The sequence below is a fragment of the Oncorhynchus gorbuscha genome, linkage group LG03 (assembly GCF_021184085.1).
Source record: "Oncorhynchus gorbuscha isolate QuinsamMale2020 ecotype Even-year linkage group LG03, OgorEven_v1.0, whole genome shotgun sequence".
Taxonomy (NCBI): Eukaryota; Metazoa; Chordata; class Actinopteri; order Salmoniformes; family Salmonidae; genus Oncorhynchus; species Oncorhynchus gorbuscha.
Genome location: NC_060175.1, coordinates 69,983,380 through 70,009,565, shown reverse-complemented (window position 1 = coordinate 70,009,565; position 26,186 = coordinate 69,983,380). Strand labels below are relative to the sequence as shown.

At 46.3% G+C, this 26,186-nt stretch overlaps 1 protein-coding gene across 5 annotated transcripts; it reads right to left on the bottom strand.

Annotated features, from left to right (window-relative positions):
- Positions 1-25,315, bottom strand: LOC124031812 (polycomb group protein ASXL1-like). Of its 5 annotated transcripts, none has more exons than XM_046343499.1 (12): positions 24,762-25,315; positions 14,669-14,751; positions 14,230-14,350; positions 13,895-14,075; positions 12,397-12,527; positions 12,155-12,239; positions 7,756-7,878; positions 6,625-6,791; positions 6,309-6,405; positions 4,664-4,769; positions 3,521-4,502; positions 1-3,218 (listed from the first exon to the last, which is right to left on the bottom strand). In XM_046343499.1, exons 1-12 carry the CDS (start codon positions 24,816-24,818, stop codon positions 501-503), a joined length of 4,851 nt encoding a protein of 1,616 aa, XP_046199455.1. In that variant the 5' UTR covers positions 24,819-25,315; the 3' UTR covers positions 1-500. The 5 variants fall into 5 exon arrangements, with proteins under 5 accessions (XP_046199455.1, XP_046199457.1, XP_046199458.1 ...); XM_046343501.1 differs by having other exon boundaries at positions 13,916-14,075; positions 24,762-25,314; XM_046343502.1 differs by having other exon boundaries at positions 12,397-12,485; positions 13,916-14,075; positions 24,762-25,314.
- Positions 25,316-26,186: the final 871 nt, after the last annotated feature.

Genomic DNA, 26,186 nt, shown 5'->3' with positions numbered 1-26,186 from the left:
TGTCATTTATGCTTGCTTTAATGATTAAAAAAATATTTCTTTGCAAGAAAGAGACGAGAACAAATCCCCCTCTAAGCCCTCCATGCAGGGACAGAGAGGAAAACAAACAATAACGGCCACCATTTTCACACTGAACTGCTGACAGGTGTGTCAAGATAAGATGAGGTAAATGTTTTGAGGAAAGAATAAAAAAAGGCACAATTTACAATCTACCGTGCCAAATAAATTCACAATATTAATAATTATAACAAAATAATAATTACATCAACATAACAGCATTAGAAAAAATATGCAACAAAAAATACATACCGATTTTATAATACAAGGCAACACTTCCAAGGGTTATGTACATGTCAAAGCCTGAAGTCCCACACCCTTGTTTCTCTCAAGTTCGGGGTGTGTTAGGTTAGTTAACAGTTTATACATGGAGCAGGTATGCTGAAGGTGGCACAGCATATAACATCAAACCACCAACACCGTGATAACGTCAGAGAAAGCTCCTATCTGACCACCAGACAGGAGACACACAGTTTGGAGGGGCCGATGCAGTCGTCGTGGCAGAAGGCCCCGCAGCCCTGGCACATGATCATGGCCTTGAGGCGGCACGAGCACTTGAGGGCCACTTCCTCAGCGGCGCTGTCGGCGAACGCCTGAATGCTGAGTGTGGCGCTCTGGCTAGCGCTGTGGCGCTGACGCAGCTGCAGGACGCCGTCAGCGATGCTCCTCGAGAAGCCGCTGCCGTCCACCACAGACACGTTGGCAGTGTAGCTGAAACCGGGCGACGCCACACCACCCTGCTTAGGCAGCTTTCCGTAGAGCTGAAAAGGGAGGGAGGAGGGGGAAGATGAGGAGTACTGAGCTTTGCTCTGCGCCTCCTTCTTAGCCATGCGGGCTAAGGACATCTCCATGTTCAGCAGTCCTTCCATAGCCCCACCTCCTCCTATCCCTCCTCCAGTCAGGTAACCGTCCATAGAGTTCACTGCCTCCTTTTTGGTGACCACCACACCTGGCCCGCCGCCTGCCATGGGGCCAGAGGGGGAGGTTTTGGCAAGAGTTTGGCAAGAGGGCCGGGAGGTGACCTCGCTCTTCACGGGCGAAAGCTGCTGTTGGTGTGGGGGGTGGGGTTTGGAAGGGTGCCAGTTGATCTTGACGGTGGGGACCACGTCAGAGAGGCCGAGGTTGCTGTGCGGGGGCGATGGGGCGTCCGGGGTGGCCCGCGGCTGGGTGAAGTTGTGGTGCCTCTCCGGAGACTCTCTGATGACGGCCGACTCCTGGGAGTTGCGTCTGGAGGAAGAGGACGAAGAAGAGAGGGAAGTAATGACGGGCACGGCCCCGGGGGGAACGGCACCAGCTGGCTGCTGGGAGAGATACTGCTGCATGGCCGTGGCCCGAGAGGAGGCCTCCTCCAGCAGGCAGGCCATGCGGGAGGGTACTGTGCCTGGGGGAGAGGACGCAAAGCTCCTGCCTGCTCCAGGGGAGCCTCCTCGGCCAGCAGGGGACTTCTGCTGGTTCTGTGAGGACAACTCAGGGACCAGCGACTCCATCGTACCCGACTCTGGGGGGCCCCTGAAGCGAGTGCCTGGGTTCCTGGTCTGCTGCTGCCGGCTGAGCTGGGACTGGGGGCCTGACTGAAGCCCCTCTGGCAGGCGGTTGATCTCCAGCTTGCTAGCCGAGTGCGTCTGCGGCAGGACTTTCTCCAGCGGGAGGCTGCCTTGGAGCAGCTGGGTGACCAGAGGGTTGTTGGCCTCCACTGTAGACACAGGCCGGACTGAACTAGGGAGCCTCTTGCAGCTAGCGGCGGGAGAGGGATTCAGCCCCAACCTACAGTCCTCATCAGCCAAGCAACGGCTAGATGCTTTGTAGTCTTCGATGGCGTCTGTTTTGTGCCCCCTCTGGGCTTTGGGGTGTGGCGCAGCGATAGCTTGTTGGTCTGGGTGGGGAGTGCGTCCAGGCTGCTGCGGATTTTGTCCCGGCTGCATGAGACTCTGGCTGGGCAGGCCGTTGGGGAAGCAGGGCTGGATGACCGTCTGGCCGTGCTGGTTGGACACATGGGCCTGGATGACAGGCTGCTGGTTCTGCTGTGAAGGGGGACTGCAGATCACAGGCTGGCCATGGGCCTTCTGAGACAGCCTTTGGAGGTGCTGGATGTTGCCGTTGCGCTGAGCGGGCAGGTGGTGGCGCCATGTGCTCAGGTGGGGCTCCTCCTCCTGGCTCTCGTTCTCACAGTCGGAGGCCGTCTCCGTGGAGTCGCTGTGATGCCCTGCGTCGTCCTCTCTGACTGAGGGTGGGAGACGAGGGAGAGAGGCTGTCTCTCTCTCCCTCCCCGGGGGCTCCGACTGCTGCCTTTCGCCCTGGATGCGGCCCTCTCTAGCCGGGGTGGGGGGGTTCTCCTGTGGACCCACGTGGTGGGAACCATGCTGGATGACACCCCCTCCTCCCCCCCTGGCCTGCTCGGTGCCGGCCAGGGACCTGATCACATCCACTCCCTGGGCCCCGAACCTGGGCAGAGAATCTGGGATGGAGGTGGGTGCCAAGGGACCGCTTTGGGTTGTTGTCCTGTCACAGTCGGCCCCCTCGCTTTGCCCTTGGAGGTGGCTGGACACAGTCTCAGGCTTCAGCAGCACTGCCTTGTCCGAGAGTCCGTTGGTGGTGCATTTGACTGGTGGTGGTGTTAGTGTAGCCCCTTCCTCCCCACTCAGCTCCCCCAGCCGCTCCTCCTGGGCGGGTAGGGGTGGAGTGGGGGTCTGCGGGGGCTCTGAAGAGGACAGGGAGGGGTTGGAAGAGGTAGACAGGGAGGGGGATGAGGCAGCTGTGTGGGGGGTGGGGGTAGAGGAGGGCTCTACATTGGACAGCTGTAGTTGTGTTCCAGGCGGATGAGAGCCCGCAGGCGATCCCTGCTCCTCCACGCCTCCTGCTCCTCCTCCTCCTCCGGGCTCGACGGGTCCTGGGTGCTCTCGAGTTCGTCTTCCACTGCTGCGATCCGGTAGCCCAGAACCAGCCCTGCCCCCGCCGGGCCCTGGCCCGTCCCCAGTGGCTGCAACAGCAGCAGCGGCCTCGCGCTGGGCCCGGGCCTGCTGGGCGCGAGCTTTGATGTCCGCCAGGGTGCGCGCCCCCGTCCCCGTGCGCCGCAAGCCCTCGCCGGGGGGCACGATGCGGGGACAGATCTGGTAGGTTGTCGGCCCTTTGACCCAGGGCGGTTTGATTCTGGAGAGTTGAATCTGGGGGGATAGTAAGAAGGAGAGCATGTCAAATATGGATTTGACATATGGATTTGACATGCATTGCTTGGCTAATAATCTCACACCGAAACCCAGAGTCAATCATCTCTATTGATTTACCATCTTCAGAGAAAGAACTTGGTCTTTGTCAAGTTGATTTGAAATGTTTTGTGGAGACAGAAATCACAAAATAATCAAACTTACTTTACAGATTGTGGACTCCATGTCTTAGGAAATTGGGTGCCTGCCACTGCACCACTAGTCACAATAAAGACTTACAAATACAAATGGTGACTTCATACCCGGATAGGTGGGACCTTGGGCTCCTCTGCTGTCGGCTGCGGCTTTTCCGTGTGGACCCCGTCGATTGTGGTACGAAAGGACTGACGATCTTCTATTCGCGGCCTCTTCTCGGGGAAGCTGGAGAAGGCCTGGGTCTCGTCTGGCCTCCTCTTCTGCTCCTTGGTCTGGGTGGAGGTGGCGGCAGTGGGGGTGGGGCTGGCTGCAGGGCTGCTCTCCTGGCTGCTGGTGGCCGTTCCCCCCGTGACCGAGGTGACCACAGAGGCCCCATCGTCTAGTGGATCGGCAGTGGCGGCGGCCGTGGAGGAGGAGGAGGAAGAGGAAGAAGAGTCCAAGCCGGCGGTGAACGCCCCCTGCCTCTCTGAGGTTGAGGAGGGAGAGGAGGAAGGGGAGGAGGACGAGGAGGAGGAGGAGGACGAGGAGGAGGGAGAGGTTGAGGCGATGGCAGGTGCAAGCTCTTCGGGGAGCAGGCGGTCAGTGACTTCAGGCTCGTCAATGGCACTGACGGATGCAGGGCTGGGGCTGGGGGTCGGGGTAGGCTCAGGTTCAGGCTCAGGCACGGTCACAGACAGGAGCGTGGGGACAGGGGAAGGGCAGGGCGTGGGCTCTAGGGAGGCAGACTGGGCCGGGGTCTCCAGTCCAGATTCGGCCTGTAGCACCACCTCTCCCTGCACCATGGTGGCCTCTGGGACGGGCGAGGGCGCAGAGACAGAGGCAACAGCGTCTAGAGTGAGTGTGCCCTCCGGCTGCTCGGGGGTCTGCATGGCGGGGGAGTTGGTCTTGCAGAGGGTGCGCCGCGCCCTGCGTCTCATGTCTGCACGCGTTCGCCGTCTCATCCTGCCGTCCCGCCGCCGCCTGCCCACACCACGGCGCTTGGGCGTTCCTGCAGCCACAGATGCCACCTCACTCTCCAGGACGCTGGCGGCAGCATCGGCCTCTTCACTCATTGTCAACTTCAGAGACTCTTCCCGGGTCAGGCCAGACCTGCAGCCATAGATCACAACGTTAGTGCACAGAGTATATACCATTTATAAAAGACACTTTCACCCAATTGAAATAATTAAAGTAATTTTCTAAAAGATCCACAGAATAAGAGCGAGCTTAAAAAAAATACTGATGTGACGGGGTGTGTTCAGGAGACTTACTTTTGACCGTGGTACTCCTCAAAGAACTTCTCCTTCCATGCCTCCACTTTCTTCTCTTTCTCCATCTCCTGGCGAAATCGCACCTGCATCTCGTGGGTGAACTCCCCTGAGTAGGTCAAACAATATTGGACAAGATTAATCCACAGATATCTAGCTATAGTGTTTTAAATAATACATTAATTTGTGTATTGACTGATAGCTTCCTAGCAAATACCAGGGGAAACAATGTTGTAGTATCAATGGGCACTTTCTGGTTTCCCAAGAGAGTTACCTGCCACCCTAGACACACTCAATTTGCATACCGCCATCACACTGCCCTATCCCATCTGGACAAGAGGAATACCTATGTAAGAAAGCTGTTCATTGACTACAGCTCAGCATTGAACACCATAGTACCCTCCAAGTTCATCATTAAGCTTGAGGCACTGGGTCTCAACCCCACCCTGTACAATTGGATCCTGGACTTCCTGACGGGGCGCCCTCAGGTGGTGAAGGTAAGAAACAACATCTCCACTTCATCGATCCTCAACACTGGGGCCCCACAAGAGTGTGTGCTTAGCCCCCTCCTGTACTCCCTGTTCACCCATGACTGCATGGCCATGCACGCCTCCAACTCAATCATCAAGTTTGCAGACAACAGTAGTAGGCTTGATCACAAACAACGAGACAGCCTATAGGGAGGAGGGGAGGGCACTCGGAGTGGTGTCAGGGAAACAACCTCTCACTCAATCGTGGACTTCAGGAAACAGCAAAGGGAACACCCCCTATCCAAATCAACGGGACAGCAGTGGAGCACCTCAGGAGGCTTAAGAAATTTGGCTTATCACCTAAAACCCTCACAGACTTTTACAGATGCAAAATTGAGAGCATCTTGTCGGGCTGTATCACCGCCTGGTACGGCAACTGCACCGCCCACAACCACAGGGCTCTTCAGAGGGTGGTGCGGTATTCAGGACACCTACAGCATCTATTGTCACAGGAAGGCCAAAAAGATCATCAAGGACAACAACCACCCGAGCCACTGCCTGTTCACCCCTCTACCATCCAGAAGGCAAGGTCAGTACAAGTGCATCAAAGCTGGGACCGAGATACTGAAAAATAGCTTATCTCAAGGCTACCAGACTGTTAAATACCCATCACTAGCAAACAGAGAGGCTGCTGCTACATACAGACTTGAAATCATTGGCCACTTTAATAAATAGATCCCTAGTCACTTTAATAATCTTTACATATCTTGCATTACTCATCCCATATGTAAATACTGTATTTTATACCATCTATTCCATCTTGCCTATGCCACTCGGTCATCCATATATTTATATGTATATATTCCACCCCTTTACTTAGATTTGTGTGTATTAGGTAGTAATTGTGGAATTGTTAGATTACTGCACTGTCAGAGCTAGAAGCACAAGCATTTTACTACACACGCAATAACATGTGTATGTGACCAATACAATTTGATTTGAGTTATTATTGTAACCGTGTTATATCTGAAAAAAATACCTGGAAATAGTCCTGGCCAAATAAATTGCTCGCCAATTAAACCCTGAAGGGAAGGTGTTCACTATATGTGCAGCCAGTCACGAACCCCCTCAATCACATTATATGTGTACATTATAACTAACTACAGTTAGGTACTAACCCTCAGCGAGCCTTTCCTTCCAGCTCTGGGAGGCGTGAGTGAAGAATTCATTGTTGAGAGCAGAGTTACTGAGGCGAGCCAGACCGTCAGGTCCCACCTAGAGAAGAGGGAAGACGGAACATACTGGGTTACATTCTAGACGTTGTTGTACAGAGAAATACCAAAAACAATATGGCACAGAAATGACGAGACGTTATGGGCTGGACTAAAAGGCATGCTCCAATAGGGAATCTCCATTGAAAAAGCTTTTTATTCCAGGGAAACTATCAGTTATAAACTATGAGTATAATGATAAATTCTGAGCGTGCGCACTCACCTGGCGGTCGACTTCAGGGAGGAGCTGCAGGAGTTGCTGTTGGTACTGCGCTGGGAAGGCAGAGAAGGTACGCATGTTGATGAGTGCCCTGATGTTTGTGTTGACCAGGATTGAGCCAGGCGTCTCAAAGTCCACCTCCACCCCACCTCGGCTCCTCTTCATGGGCCCTGCAGACAAACACAACCCATAGGCCTGCACGGGTTAGCAAGTGGCTAATGCTATCCAACCCTGGGCTTAAACACATTCATTCAACTAACAGCAAGCACAGTGTGGCCATTCCATTGCCAGCCAGCAGCAGCACAGTAGGTGTTTAGCTTAGCAGCCAACACAACCATAACAGCTTTCAGTCAGTGAGCGGTTAAGTAAGTCCTGTCCGGATGGCTATTGTTGGGATAGCTAGCCGACCCTGGCATTCAGTTAGCAACCTGCAAAGCACTGCCTGTTAGCATTAGCGACCAATGCAATCCTGACAATGTTAGAGACCAGTGTACCATTAGTTAGCTACCAAATCACCCTGTCCACGTTTGGTGCTTATTTGTGTTGTTGTATGTGTCGAACTGCTTTGCTTTATCTTGGCCACGTCGCAATTGTAAATGAGAACTTGTTCTCAACTTGCCTACCTGGTTAAATAAAGGTCATATAAAATAAATAAACATTTGTAGACAGCTGACCTGCGCAACGTCTATATACATCTAATAGTTCTACAGATCGTGTGCTATATCTAGACTATGATGTTTGGCCTTTTCCTTTGTGATAGCTAATTCAAGTCATAAGATAAAGATTTGTCAAGTTGTTCACAGTTCAGGTCCATCAGGCATATCTCTCTGCCAAATATGTCCTGAACAATGATGGGAGGGGAAAAAAATGCTTCACAGCTGAACCCGTCCCCCTCCCCGCTGAATTGGACTAAATAAAAAAATGGGACAGTCAATGAAGAGAGAAAGACATTTTGTTGAATTCAACCACAGTGCAACAGACTAAGCTTCCACAAATCCAGGGGATTTTTGGGTTGCTAATTGTTTAGGGTTTGATAATTGGGTAGACTGAGGGGGAGAGAGGGGTTTGGCGTTTTCGTGGTTACTGAGGGGGATGTTGGTTGGGGGTAATTATACCCGGGTCTAACCCCTGTACCTGAGTGGTGGCCACGAATGCTCTTGAAGTGCTGGGGGCGTTTCCAGCTAGCCAGTTCAGGACGGGCACGGAGCGTGGGGCCTGGACCCCCCCTAGAGCCTTCCCTGCGCCTCCCCGCTGCTCCTGAGGGGGAGAGGTGGGGAGGAGGGGGAGCCTGGTGAGACACTCCCGTCACGTGTGTAAGGGGGGAGGGGGGTTTACAAGCAGGGGAGGGCAGATCAGGCAGACAATCCAAAAGGGGGACAGCAGAGCCAATAGCACAGGTGGGGTGGGGGAGAGAGGGGGGGGGGTTGGGAGGGGTGAGCAGCACATAAAGCAAGAGGAGCAGTTACCCAGGCCCACAAACACAGAGAGGAGGAGGGGGGTGCAGCAGACATTGAGAAAGTGCTCACCTCACCCTCTCTCATACAGAGCAAATCAGGTTTACTGGGCAGCTAAACGTAAGGCAGGAGGGAGGGACTGATATTCCAGGTACAAACAGAAAGAAGGAGGGTATTGGAAGTTGCACTCAGACAGTGAGGGCAAGGGAAGGTTATTCTGCACGCAGAGACGGACAGAACCACAAGAAGGGAGGATTTTCTGGGGCACCTCAGAATGAGATAAATACTCTGGGTGTACACAAGGAGTACGGTCAAACATGAGCAGCTCACTGGGGTTGGGCGATGTCTGGAATGACACATCGTCCCATCCAAACATCGTTGATCTACGATTTGATCGCACATTATTTTGTGCACGGAAAAGAGAACACAATATTAAGGACACATTGCAAGGCCTAATTATTTGATCTAGTCTAGGCTGCAGAATCATTTTCAAATTGGTAGGGCTATGATTCTCTTGTCCATAAAAATACGTAGATATCAGTTATATTAGCCTACCGTTAAAAAATAATTATATTATAAACTGGGTGGGTCGAGCCCTGAATGGTGATTGGCTGACAGCAGTGGTATATCTGCCGGGGCGGCAGCGTAGCCTAGTGGTTAGAGCGTTGGACTAGTAACCGAGTTGACATGGTACAAATCTGTCGTTCTGCCCCTGAACAGGCAGTTAACCCACTGTTCCTAGGCCGTCATTGTAAATAAGAATTTGTTCTTAACTGACTTGCCTAGTAAAATAAAGGTAAAAAAAAAATATATATATATTTTTATTTTTTATTTTTTTATTTTTTTACTGCTCTAATTACATTGGTAACCAGTTTATAATAGCAATAAGGCACCTCAGGGATTTGTAATATATGGCCAATATACAGCGGCTAAGGGTTGTGTCCAGGCACTCTGAGTTGGGTCATGATTAACAGCCCGTAGCAGTGGTATATTAACCATATAAGTAATTCTATTTCTATCTGCAATGTTGAGAAAGTTTCACAGCCGTGTTGACGTTGACCCCAACCCCCCCCCCCCCCCCCCCCCGTGCCAACTGTCAAGCCACTGACTTTCTATTACACTTCTCAAAAAAATAAAGGGAACACTTAAACAACACAATGTAACTCCAAGTCAATCACACTTCTGTGATATCAAACTGTCCACTTAGGAGGCAACACTGATTGACAATAAATTTCACATGCTGTTGTGCAAATGGAATAGACAACAGGTGGAAATTATAGGCAATTAGCAAGACACCCCCAATAAAGGAGTGGTTCTGCAGGTGGTGACAACTTCTCAGTTCCTATGCTTCCTGGCTGATGTTTTGATCACTTTTGAATGCTGGCGGTGCTTTCACTCTAGTGAGACGGATCCAGGATGGCACATCAATGCGAGCTGTGGCAAGAAGGTTTGCTGTGTCTGTCAGCGTAGTGTCCAGAGCATGGAGGCGCTACCAGGAGACAGGCCAGTACATCAGGAGACGTGGAGGAGGCCATAGGAGGGCAACAACCCAGCAGCAGGACCGCTACCTCTGCATTTGTGCAAGGAGGAGCAGCACTGCCAGAGCCCTGCAAAATGACCTCCAGCAGGCCACAAATGTGCATGCGTCTGCTCAAACGGTCAGAAACAGACTCCATGAGGGTGGTATGAGGGCCCGACGTCCACAGGTGGGGGTTGTGCTTACAGCCCAACACCATGCAGGACATTTGGCATTTTCCAGAGAACACAGAGATTGGCAAATTCGCCACTGGCACCCTGTGATATTCACAGTTGAAAGCAGGTTCACACTGATCACATGTGACAGACATGACAGAGTCTGGAGACGCCGTGGAGAACGTTCTGCTGCCTGCAACATCCTCCAGCATGACCGGTTTGGCGGTGGGTCAGTCATGGTGTGGGGTGGCATTTCTTTGGGGGGCCGCACAGCCCTCCATGTGCTCGCCAGGGGTAGCCTGACTGCCATTAGGTACCGAGATGAGATCCTCAGACCCCTTGTGAGACCATATGCTGGTGCGGTTGGCCCTGGCTTCCTCCTAATGCAAGAAAATGCTAGACCTCATGTGGCTGGAGTGTGTCAGCAGTTCCTGCAAGAGAAAGGCATCGATGCTATGGACTGGGCCGTCCATTCCCGACCTGAATCCAATTGAGCACATCTAGGACATCATGTCTCGCTCCATCCACCAACGCCACATTGCACCACAGACTGTCCAGGAGTTGTCGGATGCTTTAGTCCAGGTCTGGGAGGAGATCCCTCAGGAGACCATCCGCCACCTCATCAGGAGCATGCCCAGGCGTTGTAGGGAGGTCATACAGGCACGTGGAGGCCACACACACTACTGAGCCTCATTTTGACTTGTTTTAAGGACATTACATCAAAGTTGGATCAGCCTGTAGTGTGGTTTTCCACTTTAATTTTGAGTGTGACTCCAAATCCAGACCTCCATGGGTTGATAAATTTGATTTCCATTGATCATTTTTGTGTGATTTTGTTGTCAGCACATTCAACTATGTAAAGAAAAAAGTATTTAATAAGAATATTTCATTCATTCAGATCTAGGATGTGTTATTTTAGTGATCCCTTTATTTTTACATACATACACACACACAAGGCCTTGTTGCTTAATTATAACATATCAAGTGTAGTTACTTCAATAGGGATACTTTCCGACAGTAAAAGAAAGTGGCCGGATTTCATAAGTACAGCTTAAGCTAAATCTGGAGGAAAAAAACATATGGTGACTTGGTGGGAAAGAAAAGCATGTCGACACCAAGTTGGAAGTTCTTCGATTTCAGGCCGAATGATAAAGGTGAGCCAGCAGACCTGACGAAGTCCCTTGCAGCATACGCAAAAAGATTATACAAAAGACGGACAGACCACAAACCTGAGTTCTGAGTTCACTAGAAAAGGTAAACATTGCCAGAAACCTTTAGGTAGGCTTGAGACATGGTAAAAAACAACTACACCTAATGGTACTTCATTTCAGTTTTAAAATGTAGCCTATATTCAAATCCAGATGCATCTTATTCAAAAAACAGAACATTTTTGCTTTTTTATTTTAGTATTTCGTTAAGGCTACTTTGATTAATTTTTTAACATGTAGGTCTATATTTAGGATTCGTACAGGCATATCCTAATAGGTTTATTCGTTTAAAAACGCACACCATGTTCATTCAAGTGTTATAAAGAATGTTATAGGAAAGATGAACTGAGGTCCACGCTCCAGTCGGTGGTAATGCACCTTAAAGTTGGTTGCCAATCGACATAAAAGTCCACAGAAGAAGACAACTACTTCTACTGAAGGCGAAGAGATTACTAGAAACAAACTATGTTTCCCCTTTTATCTGTGGATTCGTTTTTGGAGAAGAGAACATACAATTTTGTGAAACTCAAAATTCTACAAAGACCCAGGGGGGAAAAGGACCTTATGCAATTCAGGTAAAATAACAACCCAATGGTTATATCCCAGGACAAATGAGCTAGCAACAGCAAGCTAGCTAAATGTTTCATGTGTTTCGACCGATCTCCAAATTAACATAGTTGATTCAGAGTTCCTTTTGATAATTCAACCTGCGTGTCTAGATCACATCTGGTGTAGATGTACAAAAATCAACATGCGCGCAATGATGCACACCCGATCTAGACAGCATGTTAGGCCCCATCTGACATTATGCGCTGCTTTGGTGCTCTCCGCTCTTTCTACAATTTCCATTGTTCTCTTGCAATATGTTAATAGTTTAACTACCACATATGTATTGAACATTTATGCTATGGCAAATAGGGAATGGACCATTTGGCAGGTCACCCTGCTGTGTGTTCACTGCGCTGCGCTCTTGTCCACCGCCAGACTCAAATTCAACCAATCATTTGTGACATCAAGATCAACGATGGCTGTCAAACATCTTTGATAGTCGATCCAGGAATAGGACTCAAAAGGCGTTGGTGTGTAATGCTACCACAATTTGCTGCCCAGGAAGTGTGTGTGTGGGCACAGAAAGATGGGGTTAGGGTAGCAAAGGGGCTAGTAGAGAGCAGTGCTAACCTGATGGGACGTGGTCACCATTGACCTTGAGTGGAGTGAGGACCACGCGCGGCATCATCACAGCCTTCTTCCTCTGTCTGCCCGACTGCAGCAAAGGAGAGCAGGGGACATGGTGAGAGGTAATAGAATGCTAAGACTGATGTTATCATGAATTCAGAGATAAAGGGGATCTACAATATGGAATTATTTCTTATATATCATATCCAAAACCTCTTCAGAGGGAGTGGTGGGGTAAAGCATACCTGTCTGGATCGGCTTAGTCGGGTCTGTGCCTGGGCCTCGGAGCGCACCTGTCCGGAGACTCCAGACCTACTCAGCCTGGTCTGGGGCTCTGTGGAGCAGGACGCACTGGATGAGCTCTCATCTACTGACGCTGTGTGTGGTGGTGGTGGTGGTGGGGTGGGGCAGAGAAGGTTATGGTCATATTTCAAAATTGTTACCCTTTACATAGTTGATGACAAATGGTCCATGGATCACATACACTGACTAGAAGGCTTTTCACACTGCACGTTTCGGTTTCTGTTACCACAATTGGTGATGGTGCGTTTATCATCTAGAATTTATCAGCCATGCATTCAAAGACTCGCATAAACAGCAGCTCCCATACAAATAAACAAACACACAGATCTAGGCCGGGGATGGCAGTGTCATGTGTGCCTGTAACCATGGCAACGAACACATGCTTAGGGAGAAAAAAAACCTTTCTCCGATTCCCAGTTTTTGTTCAAAAAGCCCTCTCGTGGGCATGCTCCTTCCGCCTGTATCACAATACATGTTCCGGTGTTGTTTCGAAAGCACCTTTGAACAGTCCAGTCACAGTAATTATATAGCATTTGATTTTTGTGCTTAATAAAGACCAGGGATGTAGTGGTAAAAACAAAAAGGTGGATAAACATTAAACAGTGGTTGAGAAAATGGGCAGTGAGTCAGGTTGCACGTTGTAACCAAACTTGAAAAATGGTCCATAACTCCAATGTGTTACTTTCGGTACTTCTGTCAACTGTGTCTCATGTTGTATACTGACAGAGGATTAAGTCAGTCTAGTAATTTGCCTGAACAAGACGAGTAACGAACAGCAAATCAGATAACCTCATAGTGGAATAGTTGACCTATTTACCTAGTCAGCTTGTTGTTACCCCACGATTGCATTAAGCATATCAGATAACCTCATAGTGGAATAGTTGACCTATTTACCTAGTCAGCTTGTTGTTTAATGCAATCGTGGGGAAAACGCATTTGAAAGAAGTTTTGATAGCCTTTGTTTATAAAAGAAAAGGGAATCCCAGCTTTCGATCGCTACTACAACTCCTAAAAAAATGAGTGCAAACAGCACAGTTTTAAAACGGAGGACATCAGCATGGTTCGGCGTGCTAGCGCTCCTTAATTCAGTGAGTGCATAGGGGAGACTGGGGCTAAATGTAACACTGGACAATTCTAACAGATGCCTACATTATATTCACTGTGTTTATGGGGACATTAAAGTCATCAATACGTTGCTAACTAGTAACAAGATCATGTTTAGAGTTTGGGATCCAGCTAATATGATTTGCCCAATGGGGTATGCATACATGCAATCCTGTGCTTCAGTATTTATTTAGCCATTATGCTGCATCAGTTGGGCTACAGCTGATAATGCTTATTGGATTATGTATAGGCTATGGTAAAAGTAAGCCCTAAAAAAAAATTCTGGTATTGTGACAGCACTAGAGGTAAGTAATGTAAACTCTAACACTAATTTACAGTAGATGTGACCATAAACACCGTCATTCTCTCCGCTGGCCGCAATCGTTTCCATAGAGTCACAGCTCTCTTGCTCCCCCCCTTCCGTTGGCCCTGCTGTTGCAGTGGAAGCGGTAGCCTGTGTGGTGGTGTCCGCTGTCTCCGCCTCTGTCGAACTCTTGGTCCACTGCAGAGCGTTCTTCTGCAGAGGGAGTCAGAAAAGTGACTCCTATCAGAAACGTGTGTGCATGTGCATTTTAGGTAGAGGTTTGTATGACGTTTATAAGGGGTAGGGATAAGATTTGTGTGTGCGCATGTTCAAGAGATTTGGTGAATGGAGTGGGCTTGTTCCATACCTTTAAAGTGAACAGACTCATCCTGCCAGGAAGCTTGAAGAAGATGCTGTTCTTTACTCTGTCCCCCCTCACCTGGGAGTGCAGCATGGTCACCAGACAGGCCAGAGGGGCCGTGCCACTTATGGACAGAGAAGAGCAGAGGAGATGAGTGTGAGAAGCAGACAAAAATGTGAACTTGCAAAGTAATACTATGGTATGCAAAGAGACCGCACAAAAAAAAGAAGATAATATTTTCCTTTTGTTATTGTGCCATCTCACCTTCTGTTTTTGTGGAACACATTGTGTATCCGGCCAGGTAGAGATCATGGGGGAATGGTGAAAAATGACAAAGTGAGTTACTTATTTTACATAAAACGAGTGATATTATTATTGTACATATGTTACATATTACAGTAGAGATGTGCGTTAATTAAAAAGGTGTGGGTGTGTGGTTGTTGACCTCATTTCCTTGAGTCCTTTGGTCTGGATAACATGCAGGATCTGCTTGGGCGTCATGGGGGCATCAGAGAAGTTCTCTAGAACCTGAAAAATACAATACAATAAGTAATGAACATGTTAGAGCACACACAGAACATTTGAGAGTTGGGCCTAATAATAGCTCTTGAAAATAGCTGTTAGCATCGTTCACGGTTCGCTGCGTGTGTACTAGGACTGACCATTTATTCGACTGGTCGATTGTTTAGTCGATGGGCTGTTGGTCGACCGAGATTTCTTTAGTCGAGCAGTAGTAAAAATATTTTGCAAATAACGTTGTAGAAGACACCTGTCTGAGTGGACTGAATCATTGTGGAGGCCGTGGGGATGGCACAGTCCATCACTCTAAGACAGGTTACTGAAATTGTACACTACCGTTCAGAAGTTGGGTCACTAAGAAATGTGCTTGTTTTTGAAAGAAAAGCTCATTTTTTGTCTATTAAAATAAACAATTTATCAGAAATAGTAGAGACATTGTTAATGTTGTAAATGACATCTGTAGCTGAAAACGGCTGATTTTTATGGAATATCTATAGGCTTACAGAGGCTCATTATCAGCAACCATCACTCCTGTGTTCCAATGGCACGTTGTGTTAGCAAATCAAAGTTAATCATTTAAAAAAGGCTCATTGATCATTAGAAAACCCTTTTGCAATTATGTTAGCACAGCCGAAACCTGTTGTTTTGATAAAGAAGCAATAAAACTGGCCTTCTTTCGACTAGTTGAGTATCTGGAGCATCAGCATTTGTGGGTTAGAGTGTCTAGTTTGAGAAACAGATGCCTCACAAGTCCTCAACTGGCAGCTTCATTAAATAGTACCTGCAAAACACCAGTCTCAACGTCAACAGTGAAGAGGCGACTTCGGGATGCTGGCCTTCTAGGCAGTGTTGCAAAGAAAAAGCCAGATCTCAGACCAGCCAATAAAAATAAAAGATTAGGACGGGCAAAAGAACAGACACTGGACAGAGGAAGATTGGAAAAAAAGTGTTATGGACAGACAAATCTAAGTTTGAGGTGCTTGGATCACAAAGAGGAACATTTGTGAAACGCAGAAAATTTGAAAAGATGCTTGCCACCATCTGTCAAGCATGGCGGAGGCAATGTGATGGTCTGAGGGTGCTTTGGTGGTAAAGTGGGAGATATGTACAGGGTAAAATGGATCTATTACTCCATTTTGCAACACCATGGCATACCCTGTGGACGGCACTTAATTGGAGCCAATTCCCTCCTACAATAGGACAATGACCCAAAGCACAGCTTCAAACTATGCAATAACTATTTAGGGAAGAAGCAGTCAGCTGGTATTCTGTCTATAATGGAGTGGCAAGCACAGTCACCGGATCTCAACCCTATTGAGCTGTTGTGGGAGTATCTTGACCATATGGTACATAAGTGCCCATCAAGCCAATCCAACTTGTGGGAGGTGCGTCAGGAAGCATGGGGTGAAATCTCTTCAGATTACCTCAACAAATTTACAACTAGAATGCCAAAGGTCTGCAAGGCAGTATTTGCTGCAAATGGAGGATTCTTTGACGAAAGTTTAATGTTTGAAGAACAATTATTTCAATTTAAAAAATGTTTTTATTCATAACCTCATCAACATATTGACTGTATTTCCTATTCATTTTGCAACTCATTTCATGTATGTTTTCATGGAAAACATGGACATTTAAGTGACCACCAACTTTTGAACTGTAGTGTATATGGTTAAATAACATAAGAACAATGGTGCAACACTAATGGGGGGAAAAATTATTTAACAAACATGCTTTTTCCCGCGTTGGATAGCGGATTGCCTTTTCCTTGACCATGTTGCCATGTGCATAATAGCAAAGCTAAACAGCATAATGGTGTGGAGAACAATGAGTTGGAGGCAGCAGCGGCGTTAGGAGAAGAGAAAACAGCCCGTCTTAATTGTCTAAGAAGTGATGAGGAAACCAACTTAATTAGGCCTATAATTAAGTTAAAAGTTAAAAATGTGCCTGGCTTTATAAATCATCCATATACAGCGTATTCAGAAAGTATTCAGACCCCTTGACTTTGCCACATTTTGTTACAACCTTAATCTAAAAAGTATTAAATATTTATTTTTTTCCCCTCAATCTACACACAATAAACCATAATGACAAAGCAAAAAGGTTCGGAAATTTTTGCAAATATATTACAAATAAAAACAGAAATAGCTTATCTACATAAGTATTCAGACCCTTTGCTATGAGACTCGAAATTGAGCTCAGGCGCATCCTGTTTCCATTAATCATCCTCGAAATGTTTCTACAACTTGGGAGTCCACCTGTGGTAAATTCAATTGATTGGACATGATTTGGAAAGGCACACACACCTGTCTATATAAGGTCCCACAGTTGACAGCGCACGTCAGAGCAAAAACCAAGCCATGAGGTTGAAGGAATTGTGCGTAGAGATCAGAGAAAGGATTGTGTCAAGGCACAGATCTGGGAACCAAAACATTTCTGCAGCATTGAAGGTCGCCAAGAACACAGTGGCCTCCATCATTCTTAAATGGAAGAAGTTTGGAACCACCAAGACTCTTCCTAGAGCTAGCTGCCCGGCCCAACTGAGCAATCGGGGGAGAAGGACCTTTAGGGAGGGGAACAAGAACCCAATGGTCACTCTGACAGAGCTCCAGACTTACTCTGTGGCAATGGGAGAACATTCCAGAAAAACAACCATCTCTGCAGCATTCCACCAATCAGGCCTTTGTGGTAGAATGGCCAGACGGAAGCCACTCCTCAGTAAAAGGCGCATGACAGCCCGCTTGGAGTTTGCCAAAAGGCACTTAAATACTCTCAGACCATGAGAAACCAAGATTGGCCTGAATGCCAAGCATCTTGTCTGAAGGAAACCTGGCACTATCCCTCCGGTGAAGCATGGTGTTGGCAGCATCATGCTGTAGGGACGTTTTTCAGCGACAGGGACTGGGGAGACTAGTCAGAATCGAGGGAAAGATTAACAGAGCAAAGTGCAGAGAGATCCATGATGAAAACCTGCTCCAGAGCAAGTTTCAACGTCCAACAAGACAATGCAGGAGTGGCTTCGGGACAAGTCTCTAAATGTCCTTGAGTGCCCGGACTTGAACACGATCGGACATCTTTGGAGAGACCTGAAAATAGCTCTGCAGCGACGGTCCCCATCCAACATGACAGAGCTTGAGTATCTACAGAGAAGAATGGGAGAAACTCCAAATACATGTGTGACAAGCTTGTAGCGTCATACTCCAAAAGACTCTAGGCTCTAATCACTGCCAAAGTCGCTTCGACAAAGTACTGAGCTAAAGGGTCTGAATAATTATGTAAATGTGATATTTTCCGTAAGTCAAATTTATTCCACGCCATCCTTCCTCTTTACCTCCTGAGCAACCAGTAAACATTCCCGCTTTGAGTTTGTCACATTCTCTGTATTAATTTTGCAGTCACATGTGTTACGGTGTTCAGGGTTTGTTATAACCAATTTATTGGTGTGATTATGATATGCTATAGGTCAGGCCCTATTGGTCACGTACATGCAATGCATACATGTCACACTTAGGGTTGAGGAAATCTGGAATGTTTTTCCCAAACAAATGATTTGGTAACAGAACTTTTCAGTCAGAAATGGCTGTAATTATGCTGCATCTTCAGCAGCACAGACAGCGTGATATACTGTTGATGTTCTGTGGTGGTCGCTGCAGCAGGGACGAGAGAGAGAGACAACGGGTGCTAGTCACAGTTGCTTGCAGTCTTTCTTATTTTTAAATGATTCTATATATTTTTTTTACACAGCAAGTCTGAGTCCGGTCCAACACAATCAAATCAATTGCGGCCGGACTTCCTCTAGTCATGTGAGTCTTAAAGCATCAGACAAGCTCGGTGTTTGAAATAGTTAAGCACACTGCTAGTTGATTTGATTAAGACACCGGATGTATCTATATATGGAAAGATGTGCATATAAATATGTTGACCAAAAGGAACAGACGAAAGAACAGACGACTATCGGTTGACCAAGGTAAAAAAATATATTAAAAAATGTCGGAGTTAGCCTCGCTTGCGAAACAGTTTTCAAAACAGATATGCTGATATTCCCCTTATCTTTCCTATCAGCAAGAAAGAAACTTTCAAATAAAAAAAGATACATTTACTGTAGCAGATTAGCACAGATCCATATGCTTTGTGCGCCTCCAGTTGACAAACTGCACTTCCTCTCCATTTACACTGACACACAGGTGTTCAGAGCATGCTAGATAGCCAATTAGCACAGGTGGCCGTCTACAAGCGCTGCAACATGGAGATATGGCTGTGTGGAAACACTAACCTTATAAAAATATGTGTAGTAATTTTACCTTTATTAAAATATTTCTCAATGTTGAAAGACACGTTCCTTATGTTTCCAAAACCGTAACGCAAGCTTTGTGTTTTAATGTTCAGAATGAGCATCAGGGCTCTAAACAAAACTCCACCGGCCAGAAGATACTATCTTCAATAGGTGCTATAGGTAGTTAGGAGAAAGCTAACCCATTCATAGAGGCGAACTATAAGTCTGTACCATACATAGTCAGTGAATACAGAAGCTTCAGAAATATCGGGTGCAAAAGAGAAACAAAACGTGAACTCCATACCTCAAGAATGGAAGACTCAGAAAGGCTGTGCCTAAAACTTTTTACAAGTATTTATTAAAATGTTTAAAACACATGAGTTAACCACTCAAGCTTTGTCAGCAGAAAGGGGAAATTGAAGCAATACGCTAAGACAGAAATAGTACACAACACAAACCCATAACTAGGTCCATCACTCTAGGTGAACCAATTCATATCTATCAGGCGATGTAGCTTAATATTTTTTCTAAAGTGACATCACTACATGGCTGTTAAACCACAGGTTACTAGGCTATCTCCACTCACTTAAAAATACAGTGAATTATTGATTAATTGCAATGCTGAAGATGAAAAGACCAGAGACAGATAGGTGGTTGGGGTTGTGAGATCGATCCAGTGTCTCTCCGTGTGTCGCCATGACAGGATGCATGAGAAGGAACAATACATAATAGACTGGGTAGTAGAGCGCTGCTTCAAATGAACCCAAGGACATACAAGCAGGAAATGGAATGGAGAGGAAGGGTATTTTGGTCAGGGAGAGACAAGCAGACAAAGCCTCTAAGCACTCCACCAACCACGCATGCACCCTAAAGATGCAGATCCCAATAGAGAAACAGTATGCTCCATGATTAGGTGAGTCGTTGGTGAATAACAGAATGCTACGACACATGGCAATCAATGTAACATTTATCTTGTCCTTGTCCCAGAAGAAAATGTAAAATAGAAAACTGTCCCTGAGGAACCAGATGGTCAATAAGTTAGACTTATCAGGGTACTCTGCAATCTGTGGAGAAAATAAAAGAACCTGCTCAGTTATAATATATATGGAACTGGTAAAGTGTGTGCCCCTATCTTGTTGAAGATACAATATGTCCACTGCCTATCTACCTGAATGTGTGAGCGTGCAATGTATGTGTGTTTCCAGACTCTGTATGTCTTGTGACACTAATTGGTCGGTCATTTCTGTATGCCTCAGCAAATGACAGAAGTCCTTAGTTTGAACATGCTTATTTTACACACAAACCTAGCATGGCATAGCACAAGATTCAGAACACACTGGATTCCTGTTATTAGTCTCAGTCTATAAATATTGTTTATGCTCCCAAAAGCTACACATTCTCCACAAGGATCGGCAGTGACATATGGGCCTTAGCTTATAAATACATGCATTCTCTGCCCAGTCAAAACCAAAAATGGCACAGAGCTTTGTAGCACTTCCATGGCGTGCAGGGATGCAGATAGGCAGAAAACAGTAAAATAGGGTCTGGCAACTGAACAGAGCCACATCCTAAAATGCAGGCCTGTGCATCTAAGGAACTTCCACACCCATATTAAGGAAGGAGAACTGAGCTATAACGCATCTGCAGTATGCATGTACAATATAAAACATGGTAGGATTTATAGCATTGTGAACTGAATAAAATTAAATGCGTCATTAACTGCATCCAGTTCAAGATCCTCAAGAAGCAAACATAAAAAATATCAAATTGTATTTGTCGAAAAAAAACAGGTGTAGACCTTTGTGAAATGCTTACTACAAGCCCTTAACCAAAAATGCAGTTAAGAAAATCCCTTAAAAAAGAAAGCGATAAGAATAACAAATAATTAAGGGGCAGCAGTAAATAACAATAGCGGGGCTATATACAGGGGGTACTGGTACAGAGTCAATGTGTCAATGTACAGGGGGCACAGATGTTGAGGTAATTATGTACATGTAGGTAGAGTTATTAAAGTGACTATGCATAGATAATAACAGAGAGTAGCAGCAGCGTTCTGGGGGGGCAATGCAAATAGTCTGGGTAGTCTTATTGGCTTGGGGGTGGGTATAAGCTGTTTAAAAGCCTCTTGGACCAAGATTTGGCCCCGGTCAGGATGTTCTCGATGGTGCAGCTGTAAAACCCTTTGAGGATCTGAGGAGCCATGTCAAATAATTTCAGTCTCCTGAGGGGGAATAGGTTTTGTTGTGCCCTCTTCACAGCTGTCTTGGTGTGCTTGGACCATGTTAGTTTGTTGGTGATGTGGACACCAAGGAATATTAAGCTCCCAACCTGCTCCGCTACAGCCTTTCGATGAGAGTGGGGGGGGTTTGCTCCGCAAACTTAATAATGGTGTTAGAGTCTTGCCTGGCCATGCAGTCATGGGTGAACAGGAAGTACAGGAGGGGACTGTGTTGAGGATCAGCGTGGCGGATGGGTTGTCATGAAGTCCAGGATCCAGTTGCAGTGGGAGGTGTTTAGTCCCAGGGTCCTTGGCCTAATGATGAGCTCTGAGGGCACTATGGTGTTGAACACTGAGCTGTAGTTAATGAATATCATTCTCACATAAAGTGGGGCAAAAAAGTATTTAGTCAGCCGCCAATTGTGCAAGTTCTCCCACTTAAAAATATGAGAGAGGCCTGTAATTTTCATCATAGGTACACTTCAAATATGACAGACAAAATTAGAAAAAAAATCTAGAAAATCACATTGTATGATTTTTAATGAATTTATTTGCGAATTATGGTGGAAAATAAGTATTTGGTCCCCTACAAACAAGCAAAATTTCTGGCTCTCACAGACCTGTAACTTCTTCTTTAAGAGGCTCCTCTGTCCTCCACTCGTTACGTGTATTAATGGCACCTGTTTGAACTTGTTATCAGTATAATAGACACCTGTCCACAACCTCAAACAGTCACACTCCAAACTCCACTATGGCCAAAACCAAAGAACTGTCAAAGGACACCAGAAACTAAATTGTAGACCTGCACCAGGCTGGGAAGACTGAATCTGCAATAGGTAAGCAGCTTGGTTTGAAGAAATCAACTGTGGGAGCAATTATTAGGAAATGGAAGACATACAAGACCACTGATAATCTCCCTCAATCTGGGGCTCCACGCAAGATCTCACCCCGTGGGGTCAAAATGATCACAAGAACGGTGAGCAAAAATCCCAGAACCACACGGGGGGACCTAGTGAATGACCTGCAGAGAGCTGGGACCAAAGTAACAAAGCCTACCATCAGTAACACACTACGCCGCCAGGGACTCAAATCCTGCAGTGCCAGACGTGTCCCCCTGCTTAAGCCAGTACATGTCCAGGCCCGTCTGAAGTTTGCTAGAGAGCATTTGGATGATCCAGAAGAAGATTGGGAGAATGTCATATGGTCAGGTGAAACCAAAATATAACTTTTTGGTAAGAAACAGCCCCAAAACATCACTGCTCTGGAGGAGATCTGCATGGAGGAATGGGCCAAAATACCAGCAACAGTGCGTGAAAACCTTGTGAAGACTTACAGAAAATGTTTGACCTCTGTCATTGCCAACAAAGGGTATGTAACAACGTATTGAGATATTGTTATTGACCAAATACTTATTTTCCACCATAATTTGCAAATAAATTCATTAAAAAATCCTACAATGTGATTTTCTGGATTTTCCCCCCTCAATTTGTCTGTCATAGTTGAAGTGTACCTATGATGAAAATTACAGGCCTCTCTCATATTTTTAAGTGGGAGAACTTGTACAATTGGTGGCTGACTAAATACTTTTTTGCCCCAATGTAGGTGTTCCTTTTGTCCAGGTGGGAATGAGCAGTGTAGAGTGCAATAGAGATAGCATCATCTGTGGATCTGTTTGTGCGGTATGAAAATTGGAGTGGGTCTAGGGTTTCTGGGATAATGGTATTGGTGTGAGCCATGACCAGCCCTTCAAAGCATTTCATGGGAACAGACGTGAGTGCTACAGGTTGGTAGTCATTTAGGCAGGTTACCTTCGTGTTCTTGTGCACAGGGACTATGGTGGTCTGCTTGAAACATGTTGGTATTACAGACTCAGACAGGGAGAGGTTGAAAATGTCATTGAAGACGTTTGGTCAGCATGCTCGGGGTACATGTCCTGGTAATCCGTCTGGCCCAGCGGCCTTGTGAATGTTGACCTGTTTAAAGGTCTTACTCATTCATGTTTCAGTGTTATTTAGCTCGTATGGTAGGCTTGTGTCACTGGGCAGCTCTCGGCTATGCAACGCAGCCTCGTCTGGCAGTTGCAGAAGAGTGGACTGACTCCCATTGAAATTGATGGACTTTTGCCAGATGCAGACGGTTTATAGCAGTAAATATGCACTGTTAGGGCTCTGCATAACTAATGTAGGGGCCTGATCATGCTGCTCAGCATAAAGTCAATTCCGAGTGGCATGACATGAACCCCTCTCTCTCTCTAAATTACTTTATTTGCCTCATTTAGTATACCTAGCTATTTAGACCCCTCTACAAAGCACAGAGAATAGTGTGTATGTAGCAGATGAAACCACGGACGAAAAATGTCTGACAAATCTAGATTTTTAAATGGTGAAGTACGGGTTAAGGTCAGGTAAGGACGTCCCAAACATCCCAGATAGCACTAACCATAGAAACACACTGTGGTGCATTTCCACACATTGTTTACCCAAAAGGCTCAGACTTTTCTGTTTCCATCTATGGTCCAGGAACCTGTGTCTCATTGGTCCATGGCTCTGGTAGATCTGACTGAACTTTAACACATTCTCACAACTGTTTTGATTATGCAGAGGTTGTTGCTGCTCGTCACATAACCTCACTTTCAGACCTAGCTAGGGATATAATTTCCCTAGTATAACATAAAGGTGTATACACTAGTGTAACACTGGTGTTACAGTCGAAAAGCAGCATTGAGGACTTGCAGTACACAAGAACACAGACATGATTTCTATACTATTACGGTAGCCTACAAGCTACTTCTTATCTGGCTTATTTATCAACATGGCTACATAAAAACATTTGCACGCATGCACCAGGTTAGCTATCCAAAAACTATGGTGTTGGCTACATAAAGACGGCTCTATCCATCTTTATATGGTTGTAGCTAGCTGCCACCTAGCGAGCTAACATTAGCTAAACTGGGGGTGGTAACGTTAACGTTATGCCCCCCTGACCCTTGTTGACTCCAGCCACAGAGGGGCCTGGCTAAATGTGTTAAAAAATACGAGGAGCTAACGTTAGTGTAATTAACGTCAGCTGGGAAACAGTTTTGGTGGTTAACTAGGAAATGTATATGTAGTTACATGTTCAATAAATGGTGGTAGTCTGGCTAACGTTAACTTGCTAATACAGTGAGTTATGCTAGCTAGCAAACAAAGGGTCAAACGGGAAGGCAGACGTACCCCCTAACGTTAGCCAGCTAGCTATGCGCCTGTCAACAATGAGGTTTCGTTTAGCCACAGCCACACGCGGAATGGCAATAAGAGAATAAGAAACGGTATTTCGTTATTACGGGCTCAATGCATGTATTTATTCCATTGTTAACATGTTGGCAATTTAATGCTGGAGCACTCCCTGCCAGCTAGCGTTAACGGGCTGCGTGCAGTGCCAACCAGACTCGGTACAATCTTTGTTCGGTTGCCGACTGTTGTTCGTCTACCCTGTCGCACAGGGGCTGTCAGTACATTACACAATTACAATTAATAATTAGTAGTATATTACCATGCGAGCCGCCTCAGCCCACGTGCGTTCCTTCTTTCTCTTCTGTTTGTCCTTCATTTCCTCCCTCTAGTAGCTAGCGATCCTCTCTCAGTTGCTCCTCCAGCAGCAGTTTGCGATAGCTTCAATGGTTCAGGAAACGCCGAACTAGCAAGCTACGTTAGCTGAGCGGTTTCTCTCCGTTTCGCTAACTTAGCCTTCCCACCACGCAGTTGCTCGTTTTCTCGCTCGTCCTGTGCTCGGTAGGCACGTCCCTTGTTGAGCTAATTCATTTATATAAACTATTGTTGTTCTAGTCTAGTGCACTGTAACGTGACAGAAGGCTCATGAGAAGCTATCTTGTAAACACGTACGGGGAGCGCAGTAACGAGCGAACCCTAGCAGCTACGAGCGCCTCTCGTCTGTTGAAGCTACATCTGCTGCAGGAAAACCTCACTTTGGAATGCAAGGCGGAGAGAACACAACAACGAGGTCAAGGGTCAAACACACTGCAGGAACGCAACACAAAACAACTCTCCCCACCCCCTCTCTATGTAGCCACTCTGCTACAAACCAACGCTAGTGGGAAGGAAATGACGGAGAACAAGACATTGTGGCTCTGTATCTGCAAAATGAGCCACAATGGCGTCAACATGTAACATGCCAGAGATCTACCTGAATAGAAAAATATGGAAGAATCTAAAATCAGATACCACGTTTTGATAAAAAATTACGTCAATTCCAAAATTGTACTCATAGGCGACTCACATTTACATACCATAAGGGAACATACTGCTGCAGTGTTTACAACAAATGCGTTCTGATACCTGAGTATAGTCTATAATGCATAGAGTACTGATAATAATGATTGCCCGTGTCCCAAACGGAAGTCACACAGAGAACATCCACATTAAAACATACATATATTCACCTTAATAAAATAGGTATAACCTGTAATTTCAACAGCCTGATCCTGACACATTGTTTTGTAAACTGAGGTATGGGGCTAAGGAAATGTCACCACATTTGTGGATGGAGCTATGAATGCAAACCTGGACAGAGTTTGTGAGATTGACATGGTGATATATTTGGAAGCTATACGTTATAGAAGAAAATACAAAAACTTGAACAGTAGGCTATGCAAACTTACTCCACAACTAATGCAACCTAAATCCATGTTGCTAACAGTTCAACAAAGTTCTTCATCGAGGAACTGTTTGCAACATGGATTTAGGTACTATTTCCAGATTTTGACCAGCAAATGAGATGGAAAAGATGAGCTTCCTCCATCATCTTCTCTTCTTATATAGTATCATGATATGGGGCCCATAATGTCATATTGTCATAAGTGTTCAAGTTTAATATGAAGTATAGTATCGCATACTAGGTCAATCAGTGTTGGTGAACCGTATTTAGCAACCACAGCAAAAGTTTGTCAAAGCGGTGTGT

Coding starts and splice junctions, on each gene's coding strand:
- LOC124031812 (XM_046343499.1), bottom strand. CDS start 24,818: ATGAAGGACAAACAGAAGAGAAAGAAGGAACGCACGTGGGCTGAGGCG. Junction 6,792..7,755: donor CATTCGTGGCCACCACTCAG/GTACAGGGGTTA, acceptor GTTTGTCTGCAG/GGCCCATGAAGAGGAGCCGA. Junction 4,503..4,663: donor GAGGAGTACCACGGTCAAAA/GTAAGTCTCCTG, acceptor CTATGGCTGCAG/GTCTGGCCTGACCCGGGAAG.